This window comes from Antedon bifida, chromosome 1 (assembly GCF_963402885.1).
Source record: "Antedon bifida chromosome 1, ecAntBifi1.1, whole genome shotgun sequence".
NCBI classification, from domain to species: domain Eukaryota; kingdom Metazoa; phylum Echinodermata; class Crinoidea; order Comatulida; family Antedonidae; genus Antedon; species Antedon bifida.
This window is the reverse complement of record NC_136226.1, coordinates 31,228,066-31,244,988: the sequence shown is the minus strand read 5'-3', so window position 1 is coordinate 31,244,988 and position 16,923 is coordinate 31,228,066. Positions and strand designations below refer to the sequence as shown.

General features: G+C 35.8%; 2 protein-coding genes across 2 annotated transcripts; both read right to left on the bottom strand.

Annotated features, from left to right (window-relative positions):
- Positions 1 to 6,348: 6,348 nt before the first annotated feature.
- LOC144834748 (acetylcholinesterase-like) lies at positions 6,349 to 10,187 on the bottom strand. Its single transcript, XM_078689700.1, has 7 exons — positions 10,037 to 10,187; positions 9,857 to 9,934; positions 9,518 to 9,636; positions 8,551 to 8,718; positions 7,814 to 8,451; positions 7,435 to 7,607; positions 6,349 to 6,467 (listed from the first exon to the last, which is right to left on the bottom strand). The coding sequence occupies exons 1-7, from the start codon at positions 10,176 to 10,178 to the stop codon at positions 6,349 to 6,351; spliced, it is 1,437 nt and encodes a 478-aa protein (XP_078545826.1). The 5' UTR covers positions 10,179 to 10,187.
- A 1,485-nt stretch (positions 10,188 to 11,672) lies between these two features.
- On the bottom strand, positions 11,673 to 16,477 carry LOC144849754 (cholinesterase-like). The gene is made up of 8 exons (XM_078706793.1): positions 16,359 to 16,477; positions 15,191 to 15,350; positions 14,844 to 14,924; positions 14,415 to 14,533; positions 13,852 to 14,019; positions 12,594 to 13,237; positions 12,166 to 12,338; positions 11,673 to 11,884 (listed from the first exon to the last, which is right to left on the bottom strand). The coding sequence occupies exons 2-8, from the start codon at positions 15,330 to 15,332 to the stop codon at positions 11,760 to 11,762; spliced, it is 1,452 nt and encodes a 483-aa protein (XP_078562919.1). The 5' UTR covers positions 15,333 to 15,350; positions 16,359 to 16,477; the 3' UTR covers positions 11,673 to 11,759.
- Positions 16,478 to 16,923: the final 446 nt, after the last annotated feature.

The following is a 16,923-nucleotide window of genomic DNA, read 5'->3' as shown; positions in this document are numbered from 1 at the left end:
AACAGCAATTTGTACAATGATTATGATGATAATGTTTTTAAAGTTTACCCAATGACAATACTAATATGATATCTAAACAGATAGTTAATGACTATCTAGTTCAGATTAGCATTATACACATCTATTTATATTTTTAGACTTTAAGTATCAAGTTTCTACAATTACGTTTATAACTACGTCACATAATCTAATAATAGTTGCTATATCACTCACAATTCATCGTGTTACTTTAGAGTTTCCTACTAGTTTGGCTTTACTCAACTTTCTGAATTTTGTAAAATCTCATTGTCAGTTCTTATTAATTTACATAAACAAACATTATTGTGTTCCTCTTAATTCATGGCTGAAATAATAAAAGAATCTTGGTCAGAGTAATATTTAAATAATCGATAGCATTTGATATGATAGATCATTATAATAGACAGCAAAAAAAGTAATAACACTACTGTACGCTCATCGATTGATACTCATCCCTCACATTCGGTTTATTCGTGTCAGTTTTAATTATCTTTTAGTAATTATGTAAGATGTTTTAATGAAAAGATATTAAAGATACGATCCCACTGTTGTATCATATTTCATACTATTATTAGTTCAATGATTGTCTGTCACCTAATAAAGCCACAGCAACAGAGTTACCGACATCAGATCAGAAACTACAACTTGTACTCAATACTTGATTTGAAAAAAAGCTGCTATCTGTGTGACACGGTGTGTGAACGAAATACAAACGTTTGTTACCAAAGTTACCAAAAAACTGCAAAAGTTATGGCCAAGTGACCAATCGAAATTGGATGCTGATACTGTACTTTGCCAAACGAAATTGTGCCGAATACTGATGAAACTTGTTCTTCTCTAGTGGAAACTTGTTCTTCTATGGTGGGAACTTGTTCTTCTCTGATGAAAACTTGTTCTTTTCTGGTGAAAACTTGATATTCTATGGTGGGAACTTGTTCTTCTCTGATGAAAACTTGTTCTTCTCTGGTGAAAACTTGATATTCTCTGGTGAAAACTTGTTCTTTTATGGTGAAAACTTGTTCTTCTCTGGTGAAAACTCGTTCTTCTCTGGTGAAAACTTGTTCTTCTCTGGTAGGACTGACCGCTTAAATACAGAGAAATGAGTAACGAAACACATATTCTTTGTGAATTTTCTGTATTTTTCTACGTTATACAGAATACTATTACGGTATTTACTTTAATAGGAAATGTTGCTGTTGTATACGCCGTATATTCAACAACTGAACTTCAGAAGCCATGTTACCTTTTCCTTGCCAGTTTGTCATTAGTTGATATTTCGACAGCTTTTACTGCAATATGGGTGTCGTATGTTTGGGTGACAACTGGTCAGATATTTGATTTGAATTCACGAAGCGGAATGTTAACATATCATACTGTTTCGATACCATATTCATTTACTATGTTTCATCATATTACATTGGCTGGTGAAAGGTACTTTGCTATATTCTATCCATTTCACTACGCAAGAAAGGTTGATAGGAACTTTGTTAGAATCTCATTAGTTTGTTTTTGGACGGTGTCAATTGTACTTTCTGGTACACTTATGTACATTTCTTTATATGCATATGAAAGTGATTATTTATTGGTTATTACAATTTGTATAATAACCATATATACAATAGTGATCATCTGCCATGTTCGTATATTTCTTGAAGCTAGAAGATCAGAACGTCGAATTGCGTCAGTTACAGGGGTCAAAGGTCACAACAGTAAAGCTACGCGGATGACTGCTATAATTCTTGTGTCCTTTACAATTTGCATTTTACCAGTAGGAATATTCTATGCTTTACATCTTAAAACTTACAAAGAACATCGGTGTACAACTATGTATTACTTAACGACACTTTTGTTTTATTTGAATTCAGCAACGAACCCAGTTATTTACGGAGTAATACATTCAACTTTTCGTAAAGCCTTTAAAAGATTGGCGTACAAGATAGTCCAAAAAGAAATTACATGAACAGAAACGAAGAATTCAAAAAGACGGCAGCAAAAATGTGGCTTATTGATGATTATTTATACAGGCACTATAAGTGAGAAAAAATTTCCGTTGATCTGAACAGACAGTACTGATTACAGAGTAGGCTTACGGACAATAGTGTTACAGATGCAATGCATATACGCTCAATTACTGAAGTAGATCTTGACTCCTCCACTGAACATATTTTTGTGTGGAAAAATAAAACTAGAGATTGATATATTACACTCTTGTTAATATATTTATTCTCTTCGAATATTATACTAGTCACAGTGATCCTTCTTGAGTTTGTAGTGACAGTTTTTGACGTCACTGTTGTTAGAATTATAGAATCAAAACACACATTTGACATTCATTGTTTTTCAGTTTATGTATGTTATCACATACAACAGCAAATTGTACAATGACCCTGATAATAATAGTTTTACCCAATAAATACTAATATACTATCTGAACAGATAGTTAATGACTACCGTAATCTGTTCATATAGCATTATGCCCCCATCTATTTATATTTCAGGCTTGACGTATATCGAGTTTCTACAATTACCTTCATAGACGTTTCCTTTCGAGTTTACCACTAGTTTTGCCTGTTGAAAAATCTCATTTACAGTATTATTAAATCACTTGTGTTCCTCTTGAACTCATAGCTGAACTAATTAAAGATCTTGTTCAGAGAAATATACTGTCGATCATTTTGTAAACAAACAAAAGTAATAAAGTACTCCATGTGCTCATCGATGGATTCATTCTTCCGAGTCACATTCGGTTCAATCGTGTCAGGTTTTTATTACCTCCAAGTATTTATGAGACGTTTTAATAAAATGAAATTAAAGAAACAGTCCGACTGTTTTCATACTATCATTATATATATTTAATACTTGTTTGTCAGCTAATCGTTTGCAGAGTTAGCGACATATCAGACACTACCACATGTACTATTTGATTTGATAAACAACAGGCTGCTCATTGTGAATCAGAGGTGGAAGACATACATAAAACGTTTTTCGAGAGTTACCGACGAAACTGCAAAAGTGATGGCCAAAAAGTGACCAATAGAAACTGGATTTTCTAAGATGTGTAACAATAAATGGTGAAATAGGACGATACTTTTCCCAAATTTTACGTAAGATAATTGTGTTGAACCGAATCTAACGAAATGAGTAACGAAACTTATATTCTTTGTGAATTTTCCGTATTTTTCTACGTTATACAGAACACTATTACAGTATTTACTTTAATGGGAAATGTTGCTGTTGTATATGCTGTATATTCAACAACTGAACTTCAGAAGCCATGTTACCTTTTCCTTGCCAGTTTATCATTAGTTGATATTTCGACAGCTCTTAGTGCAATATGGGTGTCGTATGTTTGGGTGACAACTGGTCAGATATTTGATTTAGATTCTAGCATTGGAATGTTAACATATCGTACTGTTTTTATACCATATTCATTTACTATGTATCATCATATTGCATTGGCTGGTGAAAGGTACTTTGCTATATTCTATCCATTTCACTACGCAAGGAAAGTTGATAGGAACTTTGTTAGAATCTCATTAGTTTGTTTTTGGACGGTGTCAATTGTACTTTCTTGTACAATTATGTACATTTTTTTATATAGGCCTACATATGAAAGTGAAAGGTTGTTGGCTAAAACAATTGGCATAATAACCATGTACATAATACTGATCATCTGTCATGTTCGTATATTTCTTGAAGCTAGAAGATCAGAACGTCGAATTGCGTCAGTTACAGGGGTCAACGGTCACAACAGTAAAGCTACACGGATGACTGCTATAATTCTTGTGTCCTTTACAATTTGCATTTTACCAGTAGGAATATTCTATGCTTTACATCTTAAAACTTACAAAGAACATCGGTGTACAACTATGTATTACTTAACGACACTTTTGTTTTATTTGAATTCAGCAACGAACCCAGTTATTTACGGAATAATACATTCAACATTTCGCAAAGCCTTTAAAAGATTAGCGTACAAGATAGTCCAAAAATAAATTACATGAACAGAAACGAAGAATTCAAAAAGACGGCAGCAAAAATGTGGCTTATTGATGATGATTTATACAGGCACTATAAGTGAGAAAAAATTTCCGTTGATCTGAATTACAGACAGTACTGATTACAGAGTAGGCTTACGGACAATAGTGTTACAGATGCAATGCATATACGCTCAATTACTGAAGTAGATCTTGACTCCTCCACTGAACATGTTTTTGTGTGGAAAAAATAAAACTAAAGATTGATATATTACACTCTTGTTAATATATTTATTCTCTTCGAATATTATACTAGTCACAGTGATCCTTCTTGAGTTTGTAGTGACAGTTTTTGACGTCACTGTTGTTAGAATTATAGAATCAAAACACACATTTGACATTCATTGTTTTTCAGTTTATGTATGTTATCACATACAACAGCAAATTGTACAATGACCCTGATAATAATAGTTTTACCCAATAAATACTAATATACTATCTGAACAGATAGTTAATGACTACCGTAATCTGTTCATATAGCATTATGCCCCCATCTATTTATATTTCAGGCTTGACGTATATCGAGTTTCTACAATTACCTTCATAGACGTTTCCTTTCGAGTTTACCACTAGTTTTGCCTGTTGAAAAATCTCATTTACAGTATTATTAAATCACTTGTGTTCCTCTTGAACTCATAGCTGAACTAATTAAAGATCTTGTTCAGAGAAATATACTGTCGATCATTTTGTAAACAAACAAAAGTAATAAAGTACTCCATGTGCTCATCGATGGATTCATTCTTCCGAGTCACATTCGGTTCAATCGTGTCAGGTTTTTATTACCTCCAAGTATTTATGAGACGTTTTAATAAAATGAAATTAAAGAAACAGTCCGACTGTTTTCATACTATCATTATATATATTTAATACTTGTTTGTCAGCTAATCGTTTGCAGAGTTAGCGACATATCAGACACTACCACATGTACTATTTGATTTGATAAACAACAGGCTGCTCATTGTGAATCAGAGGTGGAAGACATACATAAAACGTTTTTCGAGAGTTACCGACGAAACTGCAAAAGTGATGGCCAAAAAGTGACCAATAGAAACTGGATTTTCTAAGATGTGTAACAATAAATGGTGAAATAGGACGATACTTTTCCCAAATTTTACGTAAGATAATTGTGTTGAACCGAATCTAACGAAATGAGTAACGAAACACATATTCTTTGTGAATTTTCTGTATTTTTCTACGTTATACAGAACACTATTACAGTATTTACTTTAATGGGAAATGTTGCTGTTGTATATGCTGTATATTCAACAACTGAACTTCAGAAGCCATGTTACCTTTTCCTTGCCAGTTTATCATTAGTTGATATTTCGACAGCTCTTAGTGCAATATGGGTGTCGTATGTTTGGGTGACAACTGGTCAGATATTTGATTTAGATTCACCCATTGGTATGTTAACATACCGTACTGTTTTTATACCAAATTCATTTGCTATGTATCATCATATTGCATTGGCTGGCGAAAGGTACTTTGCTATATTCTATCCATTTCACTACACAAGAAAAATGGATAGTAATTTTGTTAGAATGTCATTCATTTGTTTTTGGATTGCGTCAATAGTCGTTTCTGGTACAATTATATACATTTCATTGTATACGCATGGAAGTGATGATTTGTTGGCTATGACAATTGTCATAATAACCATGTACATAATACTGCTCACCTGCCATGTTCGTATATTTCTTGAAGCTAGAAGATCAGAACGTCGAATTGCGTCAGTTACAGGGGTCAAAGGTCACAACAGTAAAGCTACGCGGATGACTGCTATAATTCTTGTGTCCTTTACACTTTGTATTTTACCATTAGGAATATTCTATGCTTTACATCTTAAAAATTACAAAGAACATCGGTGTACAACTATGTATTACTTAACGACACTTTTGTTTTATTTGAATTCAGCAACGAACCCAGTTATTTACGGAATAATACATTCAACATTTCGCAAAGCCTTTAAAAGATTGGCGTACAAGATCATCCAAAAAGAAATTACTTGAACAGAAACGAAGAAGTCAACAAGACGGAAGTAATAATAATTCATTCAGTCTTTTATTTCGGAATCTCTGGTTCAAAGAAAGTAACATACGTATAAACTGTACTGACTAATAGTACAAGACGCGCTATCATCTCAGACATTCCACCTGGATGTGATGAAGTTTTCTTGTTTCTTTCTGAAATGCAGCGGCAGAATAACACAACCACTCCTCCTCTGTAAATGTTTTGTGTGAAAAACTAAAACTAAACTGAATGGCAGTACTAAAATACCAATCTTAGATTGATATTAACAGTGCCCATTATTTTGCTTGGTACTTTCAAACTCTGTCTGCCAATCAGCTATGTCTTTATATTTCCATTGGTTGTATGATTCGCTCCAATCCTTTTGCAGTTTATCAATTTCCGCTAATGAAGAAAACAAAAATCTGTTAGAATTAAAGTATTATGTTGTAAGATATATTATAAAAGTATTATATTTGGGTATATGTTTATGGGAGGGACACTAGTTTTCAACACCCGTCACCAACCTACTACATCCCGTCACCAACCTTCCACATCCCGTCATCAACCTACCACATCCCGTCACCAACCTTCCACATCCCGTCACCAACCTTCCACATCCCGTCACCAACCTACTACATTCCCCGTCACCAACCTACTACATCCCGTCACCAACCTTCCACATCCCGTCATCAACCTACCACATCCCGTCACCAACCTTCCACATCCCGTCACCAACCTTCCACATCCCGTCACCAACCTACTACATCCCGTCACCAACCTTCCACATCCCGTCACCAACCTACCACATCCCGTCACCAACCTTCCACATCCCGTCACCAACCTTCTACATCCCGTCACCAACCTACTACATTCCCCGTCACCAACCTACTACATTCCCCGTCACCAACCTACTACATCCCGTCACCAACCTACCACATCCCGTCACCAACCTTCCACATCCCGTCACCAACCTACCACATCCCGTCACCAACCTTCCACATCCCGTCACCAACCTTCTACATCCCGTCACCAACCTACTACATTCCCCGTCACCAACCTACTACATCCCGTCACCAACCTACCACATCCCGTCACCAACCTTCCACATCCCGTCACCAACCTTCTACATCCCGTCACCAACCTACTACATTCCCCGTCACCAACCTACTACATTCCCCGTCACCAACCTACTACATCCCGTCACCAACCTTCCACCCCGTCACGTCCAACCTGCCGCAACCCGTCACCAACCTATCGCATCCCGTCACCAACCTACCACATCCCGTCACCAACCTTTCACATTCCGTCACCAACCTTCTACAACCCGTCACCAACATACTACATCCCCACTGTGTATACATTAACCTACCGAAATAAGTGTCCAGTCGTGGGGCATTATTTCGCCAAAAGCTGCAATCAGTTGCTCTCATGGCCCGATTATTGTCCATTTCAAGAGCCAGTTGCTTGTATTCTAAGTTAGGAATTGTAAATAATGGCCATTCGGGGTACGCTGAAGTTGCATTCGCTAAACCATTCGGGTCTCTGAAAAGAAAAAGACTATATAACTCAAACACAAATAAGACTTTGTTTATGTAGAGTATCTTGTGTATATGTTTGTCTTGTGAACCTCTAAGGGTCCCTAATGATCAGCAATTGTTGGATGGATCACCCTCATTAAATATGGTCAACAACAAAAAATGATAATTTTGAAAATGGTGCTGGAATAAATATAAATATTTTAATCTTACCCATATTTGGCAAAGTTTGTCCAATAACGCATAAACTGAACTGATATTTCTATTTCCTCATCTGTCTGCTGGTAACGTCGTTCAAGTGCAGGATTAAAATTCCAACCAAACACATACTGAAGTTCTTCACAATGTGTAGCACCAAGCCACTTTGGACCTCTTCTCTTATTTATAGTATAGACTGACATAGACGGTATATGTGTCATTTCGTATAGAAATACCCGATCTCCCCGCTGCGCATGCGCTCTAGCGACTTCTATCGCCGGACACGCGAAATCTTGATCAGTGGTCATCTGAACAAAGCCTTCCAGTTGACTGACTGTAGGATCGTCTGCAGTTGTCCAGTCCAGATACTGATGTTCAACTGCATTTAATACATACGGGTCATTGTAATTATAAACATACTCTGGAAAGGTAGATTGAAAAACGTCCAGGGGCATTTCAGGAGGTTCCTTCCTGGTGACGTAATCAATGTTCTCTTTGAGAGCCCATAGTGAACCGTCGTCATAGTTTGAACCTATGAGAATGTCAGTCGACTGGTATTCCGTCTTGGCAATTAGAGTTGCTGGGGCACCGGGTAGGAAGAAGTTATCCACTACTGGTACGAATGGAAACGTGTTTGAGATACCTAAAACCAACTATAAATTGCATTTATTATTAGCCCATTGTATAGTGTAAACTTTTATCAATTTTACTCAAAATAAATAAATAATGGACACCATGTTTTTATGATTTACCTGGCGTTGTGCAGCAGTAATTTCTCTCGTTGGTCTTGACTGAAGACATTCTACAAAGTCAGCAGATGTTTTATTTGTACAGTTTACGGCTTTACCAACATATCTTCCATTAGCAACACTCTTGCTCTTATCCAACTCGACAGCCCAACCAGCTATTGCTGTACCACTCTGTGTAAATGTACAATATAAAATAAGCATTTGTATTTAATGTAGCCGACAACTTATATCTGCAGGCATATATGCGCATGCGTAATTATATTCTTAAAGTTTGTGTTTCGTCATGAGGGCAGACAACTAAATTGAATTACTGACCAATCAGAAACATCGTTTAATTCGGCGCGTGAATTGATCACCATCGAATCATCCACGGTGTCGGCGATCACAACTCAAGAAAATGGAAATATCAAAACTCCAACTGTATGTATAAGCATCATTTACATTAGTTTTCTGTTATGTTACGATAGTTTAAACTGTTATTAAGAGTATGAATGTTATTGTTATTTTAGTTTCAGTTTAGGTTAACTTTGTTTCCATCAATCTAACCTCAGGCTAAGTACAGTAGCTAGCCTACATCTACGGTAGGCTTAGAATACGCTAGGCTCAGCCTCAATGGCTTGAATATTCCGCGTAAGCTCTCACGCTTAGAATATAGGCCTAGCCTACCTAGGCCCACATCACATCATTCCTTCATCATCAGCCTTTGAAGAAGCCTATAGCCTACCTAATGGTTTTAATAATGTCATTCTGTCATCAAATCGGACTATCAGTGTCATTGGATAGTTTAAGTTTTACATTGCCGTTGTAATGGTAATATGCTTAATATACACGAGGCCTAATTTATATTCTACGTCATGTTGTATATTAAGCCATAGGCCTATATGGCTATATGACAGTTAATGTGAGTTTTCTCGATTGTTTTCTGTTGATATTAAAACCAAATAACATACGTATTAATTTGTCTACATACTTGCATAAGACCTCGTTTAAACAACCCTTTACTCAAGGGTGACAAAATATGAAAATGAACACTTGCTGCTCCCGCACTTTGACCAAAAATTGTTATACGGTCTGGGTCACCATTGAATTCTGTAAAATAAGAGTGTTGTAAATACAGAGAGCCCCTACTTTGGGACGACCCCTATTCAGAGGACATTTAAGGGGCGGGGGGGGGGGGGACTTTCCCATGAAATAAACGATGACATTATTGTATGTTTTAATACTCGGGCTCGGGTAAGGCTCGATCTTCGGGCTTGATTTTTTGTTGTTGGTTGATTTTAAATGGTAAACGATTGAATAAACACATTACCTGCAATGTTATCTTGAATCCATTTCAACGCCATAACTTGATCAAGCATCCCATAATTCCCAGGTGCTACATCATCACCTTATAAATGAGAATACAAATTGTTATCTTTCTTGGAAATTATATAATTATGTATTTTACAATTAAATTGTTATTTATAGAAAGATTTTTTTATGATTATACCAGTTGTTAGAAAACCATAGATTCCCAAGCGGTAGTTCACTGTAACTACGATGACGTCACCAACGGCTACTAATGCTCTGGGGTCGTATTCTGGTTCAGATCCACCTCCTAACACAAAAGCTCCACCATAAAACCACACCATTACTGCAGTCCCTCCTACCTGCAAAATCGAATCAGCAATTTTATATAGATAAGGTGATTGTGCTTTCTGTCGTGTGATGTTTCTAAAGCTCTGTCTACACTATCACATTTTATGTGACAAAAAAAAGTGATGATGATATCATAAAACTACCATATTTAGGAACATCACACCCTTTTTTCAAAATAGTTTGATAGTGTAGACAGAGCTTAATTAACATTATATGTACATAGCAGCAACCGATTGGATTAAAGAAAACCTTAGTATGGTGCTGATATTTCTAATATTTAGATGACCATCTCGGACTTGTTGTTACAATCATTTATTTTTCTCCAAGAATACAAACGTTGAAATACTTACAGGAACAGTCTCAAGATCAGGAACAAATATATTTAAATATAAACAATCTTCTGTTGTGTCCGCTGATACAATATTAGGATTCGTTTGTTCGCAAACGTTTCTGTTGTAAGTAGCGTCCCATACTTGTGGTCGCCATGGCTGTTTTTCGACAGGCCTCTTGAACCTGAGTTTTTCTAGAGGTGGTTCGGCAAATGGAATCCCTCGGTATACATCAATACTTACATTCTTATTAATGTATTTACTTTCCTGAAACAGTAAATTAGTTCCGTTGACATAACCTAAATTTGTTAAGATCGTTTTTGACGTTACTAAAGTAAGAAAACTGGCAACAATAGTGAAAACGGTCCAATAGTTCATATTTATTGATAGCTTTTGTGAAAGTAGCTTGGATAAAAGATCAGACCATACGCTCTCTCTTAAGTTTCTGAACGATAATAATCAGAGTGTGCTTACAATAGCTTACCTAAGTACCGATAACATTAATTTGTCTACAATACAAGTCTGAAGAGTACCATGCACTAATGACGACCGGGTTATCATTTAATTTTGGGTCGTGCAATTAACCATTGTACCCATTTGAGGTCATGCCAGATTATGGTATAAGTAGTGCCACTGTAGATGGGTGTTATATACATGATTACTATTTTTACAGGCTTTATATAGATATTTTCTAGAATATTAATTAGCAAGATATTTTCTGTAGGGCCTACGTATGTAGAAATAAATGTATAATAGTCATAATTCATATTTTGTTTTATCAACTATTGTATCCATACTAAAAACACGTCGAGTCTACACTTCTTGTTATCATATTCGAAAGACATTATCTAAAGCTCTGTCTCACTATCAAACTAGTTTGACAAAAAAGATGTGATGTGCCCAAATATGGTAGTGATATGACATCATCATGTCCATATATGGGCATATCATAGTATCTAAAACTTCTGTTTATTCAGGTTTAACAAATACAGATAGGCTAGCTGTATTATGTACTATGTAATATTTTGTAAGAGACAAATACCTGCACATTTTGTACATAAAATATATTTATTTGTGTATACTGTATTACAACCAAACTATTGCGTTATAGTACATTTATTCTCTACTGATTAAACAACGATTTTATATGGTGTAAAACAATGTTCATAAATTTCAAATTTACACTCAGTTCAAGATTATTTATAGCAAACGCGCGTAAGTTTACGCGTACAGTAATTGATGGTTTCATGGTTTGATACATTCATTTTGGTTTTTGTAATCATTGAAGTTTGTTGTCCAGTCAGGCATGTCGTCATACTTCCAGGAATAGTAACTGTTCCGCCAGTCTTCTTCCAAATCAGACAATTCACCTTAAAAAAACAGTTTAAAAAAAATCAAATTGATGTATTGAAAAAAATCTCGTGGTTGTATATAATTATATATATTGCTATAATACAAAACAGTGAAATATAGGTAGATTATTATCTAGTATCTGCCTCAGGAGAAACTGGGCGAGAGAAGCCCATGATCAATGATATAGAACCAATCAAGGTGTAACCGTCCTGGCTTGGTTCATCTATCGTACAGATGAATGTAAAACTAATAGACATTGTCGTCAGTCAGTGACGCAATAAATTATACAGAATCATACCTGTAAAAGTAGACAATCTTGGTACATAGTTTCTCCAAAAGCTACACCCGTCTGCTCGAAGAGCCCGCCCATTTTCCATTTTTAATGAAAGTTCTTTGTATTCTAATTCTGGGACGGTAAACTTTGGCCAACTAGGATACGTTGATGTTGAATTTGAAACTCCATTTGGATCGCTGGAAAAAAAAAGAAATAGTCTGTTAACATTTGGGACAAGTTGAAATGAGAATTGTCATATGAACGGCATATTTACGCATTTGTAACAACATTTGATTAGGCCTAATGAGTTATTGATTCTTTTAAAAACAACAACGAACTAATATTAAAAACCATTTCCATAATAAAATTTGATTAAGATTGACATTGTTTCTCTTCTTATACCGTACGTTGAGAAATGGATATAAAATAATTGTTAAAATGTATTTATTTACCCATAATTTGCAAAGTTTGCCCAATACTTCATAAATTGAACTGACATTGTCTTTTCTTCGTCCTCCTGTATAGTTCCATATCGGGATTTAAATGCGTCATTGAACCCCCATCCAAACATGTATTGCAAGTCTTCTCCATGTGTCGCACCCAACCATTTGGGACCTAGTCTTCTACTCAGGGTATACACCGATTTCGAAGGTACATGAGTCATTTCATATCGATAAACAGTGTCTCCTTTCAAGACATGGGCTCTTGCGACGTCACTGGCAGGACAGGCAAAAGTCTGATCAGTTGTCATCTCAACAAATGACTGGAAGTGATCAGCTGTTGCGTCATCCACTTTAGTCCAGTCTAAGTACTGTTGCTCAATTGCATCAGTGGTATGCGGGTCTTTATACCAGTACACATACTCAGGAAACACTGCCTGGAATTCTGGTAGCAACATTTCTGGTGCTTCAGGTAGTGGTACGTATAACGGGTATGCTCGCATTGCCCACAGTGTACCTTCATCTTTGTTGTTACCAATCAAAATGTTTGCAGATTTAAAGTTACCATTTTCGACAAGTGTTGCGGGTTTATCTGTGAGGAAGTCGCCATCGACGATTGGTACAAAAGGAATGACGTTTATGGCTTGAGTAATAATCTGCGGATATAAAGATCAACGTTAAAATTTACGTTACGTTTTTATTTTTTCTTGATAACGTATCAGAATAATAATCAAATACGTAGAATATCATTAAAGTAGCACTTCTAACTGGTCTTTCAAGGGTCTTTCACACCTGTTCCGGCACAGTTCTGGTTCGGCGAATCAAACGTCAATGTTTCGTTTTCACGCGGCTACGCGCATATCGATTATGGAGCGTCGTGTTTGTTTGTTTGTTTGTTTATTTTTATACTGGGTGACCTCTTCAGTCAAAGACTGATCTCCCAGAGGGCCCAGTTGGTGATCAGTGGCTGTGGTGTACTAATACACCAGGGTAACCCCCTACTCGTCTCGAAAGATGTACAGTACTAGGTTGTTTAAAGTGCACACGAGCTAGTTGTGTACACTGGACCTACGGTTTAGAGTCCTTATCCGAGAAGACTCGTTCTACCACCAGAACCTGCCGATGTTATGGCTACGTAATTACGGTTCCACTGAAAAACGATTTGATTGCCGGAACCGTGCCGGAACAGGTGTGAAAGACCCTTTAGTCGGTAACATGTCTGAAAACTTTCATTTCAATTGAAGTTTGAATACTTTCTAAGATAAGTCACCTGTCTTTGGACTTCTAACAGCTCAGCAGTTGTCTTAGTTCGTAGACATGTTAGCAATTCTTTTGAAGATTGATATGTACAATTTAAGTTCCGGCCAACACTCCTTGCATCTTCAATTGCTTTGTTGGTGTCCAATTCCACTGCCCATCCACAGAGTCCAGACCCACTCTGAAAACGAATAACTTTATGTATGGTTCTTTCTTTCTTTTATTTTGGCAAAATTAAACAGCAAGAACAAAAACCAGATGTCTATGCCCCGATTTGTATAAAAGAGAAACAAATTAAAAATAAGAAGAAAAAGACTTTGTTTTAAACAATATCGGTGGTTTGATGAGCACTGATAGAAAATATAATATAAACTTCGATCAAGAGTAGGAGATCGTACAAGGAAGAAGATTATATGTTTTCAGGTTGAGATGTTTCTATGGCATATATAAAATATATTAATGTACTTAGGTTTTCATATTTACATTTTACTAAATGAAGGATTAAATCGATTTAGCTCATTTACATTATCCATGTCATTATGTTTCAAGAGACATGTGAAATCTTGAGACACATACTTGCATTATGCCTTGTGAAAACAGGTTGCGGCTAAGTGGCGACAGAAAGTGGAGATGCACGCTGGCGGCACCAGCACTTTCACCAAATATGGTAACTTTTGAACTATCACCGCCGAATGCTGTTGATAAAAAGAAAGTTAACTTATAAATCAAGTTCATCGTAACATTTATTTTCTTTCTTTCAATAATGTCTTTCTATTATAATAATATAACTTAATTAATAATAATAAATAAACGCCCCTTGTTCAATATCTAGCTGTATTCCTCAAAAAGTTCCTTGGTTCATTTTCGATTGTCAAACAAAGTTGACAAATTACTAATTGGATTGAATACTATAATTGGATTTCTTTCTTTTTACACTTTTGTTGTTTTTGAGAAATTTAAAACCATTAACCATTAACAATTAAGTTTAAACAATTGTGGGCCTACCTTTGATATTTTTATTGATCCATTCTAATGCCAGCACTTGATCTAACATCCCATAGTTCCCCTTGCCTTCATCGTCACCACCTATGAAACAATAGACAGTGTTTAATCATACAATCCTGAGGTATCGTAATTGTTAACATGTTTTCCACTAGTAACTTGATGATTCGCATTCACAGGAATCGTACATTTTCGGACAGAAAAAATAATCGTGCTATACACTTTTATTATTTCAATAGAAAAAATGCCTATCTGAAATGTTAATTTCGATTGCGTTCTTGTTGAATTGTTACATTTACATGAGAGTAGTCATATTCTCATCACAACAAAAACAAACGATTAATGTTTACCAGTAGTAAGGAACCCGAAAACGCCCAATCGATAATTGACATTCACAATAATAACATCTCCCACAACTGCCAACACCATTGGGTCGAATTCTGGTTGGGAGGCGGTGCCGAGGATGTAAGCGCCTCCATGAAACCACACCATTACTGGACGTAAACTAGTCTGAAAAAAAGATGGTTGAGAAATAAGAAAGAAATGCTTTAAATTAGTTTTTCCTTCTATTGTCTTGGAGGTTTTTTTTCTACAGTATATTGATGTTTTACGGATTTTTTATTACGATGTTAACGGAGAGCCGAGTCTCACATTTTATATTTATTTTTGTTGTGACAATAAAGTATATCCATGTCAGTGCAATAAGGAGATTCTGCGTACACCAATTTTTCCCGATTAAAGAGTAAAGCTCTGTCTACATTATCAAACTTTATGTGACAACAAAAGTCATATGCCCATATATGGACATGATGATGTCATATCACTACCATATTTGGGGATATCACTACCATATTTGGGCACATCAAACTTTTTTTGTCAAACTAGTTTGATAGTGTAGACAGAGCTTGAATCGTTCAATCCGCTAATACCTGCTATATTGTAGTGTGTAGGGAGTAGTAAGGTTGTTCTATTTTCAAGTACAGTAAGTTACGTAAGATAGACACAATAACCTATATAGGCTTAACTGGTGTGAAGGGACTTTTTGATATCGATGTTTAAATACGGACACTTTTGATAATACAACAGATTAGACAATCACATGAGTGTTATTCTATCATTATGTATAAATACTCATATCAATATTATTGTTTTATTGACAGTTTCTTTTATCATCTATGTTTACACACATGGACAGTCAACTTTATTTGTCGAACTTCATGTGTCAATCTGAACAACACCCACTAAAGTGCCCATGTTTCTAGATACACCCTTCTGTCTTGATCCTACCATGGAATGATCTTAAGCTCTGTCTACATTATCAAACTAGTTTGACAAAAAAAGTGTAATGTGCCCAAATATGGGAGTGATATGCTTAAATATGGTAGTGATATGACATCAAACAATGTTTGAAATAATTTTGCGATTTCCTAATAAATTTTATTTTTTACAAATTTCCAACTTGCGAAAGTAACGGATGTAAATTGTTGATGTATAACAAAATTACTAGGATGTATTTACCGTTTCATTTGCAACAGGAACAAATATATTCAAGTATAGACAGTCCTCATCTTTTTCAACAGCCTGTATGTTTGGATTTGACTGAGGACAAGCGTTTCTAAACACTGTTCCATTCCATACGTTCGGCTTCCAAGACAATCTTGCTTCAGGTGGAGAGAATCGTCTTTCCCCCGTCGGAGGTTCAGCGTATGGAACGCCTCTGTAAACATCTACTTCTCTCTCGAAGTTGAGCTCCTTATCATCTTTAAAGAGTAGTCTATCCCCGATTATGTCACCTTCTTCTACTGTAACGGTAGCGCAGGCAACATGCAGGCCACAGAAGGCTAGAAGCCCAGCAAATATTCCGGCTATCCACATTTTCTGTAACAACTTTACACTCCAAATTTAAATGCACACAGTAGTGGTTTAATTTAGAAATCGCTGATATATTGGTTATTGATTGCTATGGACTTTGACTGATAAAACGAGAGTTATCAAGTATTATGTTAATAATTTGGTATAAAGATTACCTTAAGATAACAACCGTTTCATTTTGTTTGCGTAAAATACACTTACTCAGGCCTGC

What these genes read in the sequence shown, in the direction of transcription:
- LOC144834748 (XM_078689700.1), bottom strand. Translation starts at nt 10,178, where the DNA reads ATGGTGTGGTTTTATGGTGGAGCTTTTGTGTTAGGAGGTGGATCTGAA. An exon ending in GATTCAAGATAACATTGCAG is followed by an intron (nt 9,637 to 9,856) that starts GTAATGTGTTTA and finishes CTTATTTTACAG; the next exon opens with AATTCAATGGTGACCCAGAC. An exon ending in TTAAACGAGGTCTTATGCAA is followed by an intron (nt 8,719 to 9,517) that starts GTATGTAGACAA and finishes ACATTTACACAG; the next exon opens with AGTGGTACAGCAATAGCTGG.
- LOC144849754 (XM_078706793.1), bottom strand. Translation starts at nt 15,332, where the DNA reads ATGGTGTGGTTTCATGGAGGCGCTTACATCCTCGGCACCGCCTCCCAA. An exon ending in GATCAATAAAAATATCAAAG is followed by an intron (nt 14,534 to 14,843) that starts GTAGGCCCACAA and finishes TTTTATCAACAG; the next exon opens with CATTCGGCGGTGATAGTTCA. An exon ending in AAGATTGTCTACTTTTACAG is followed by an intron (nt 11,885 to 12,165) that starts GTATGATTCTGT and finishes TGTTTTTTTAAG; the next exon opens with GTGAATTGTCTGATTTGGAA.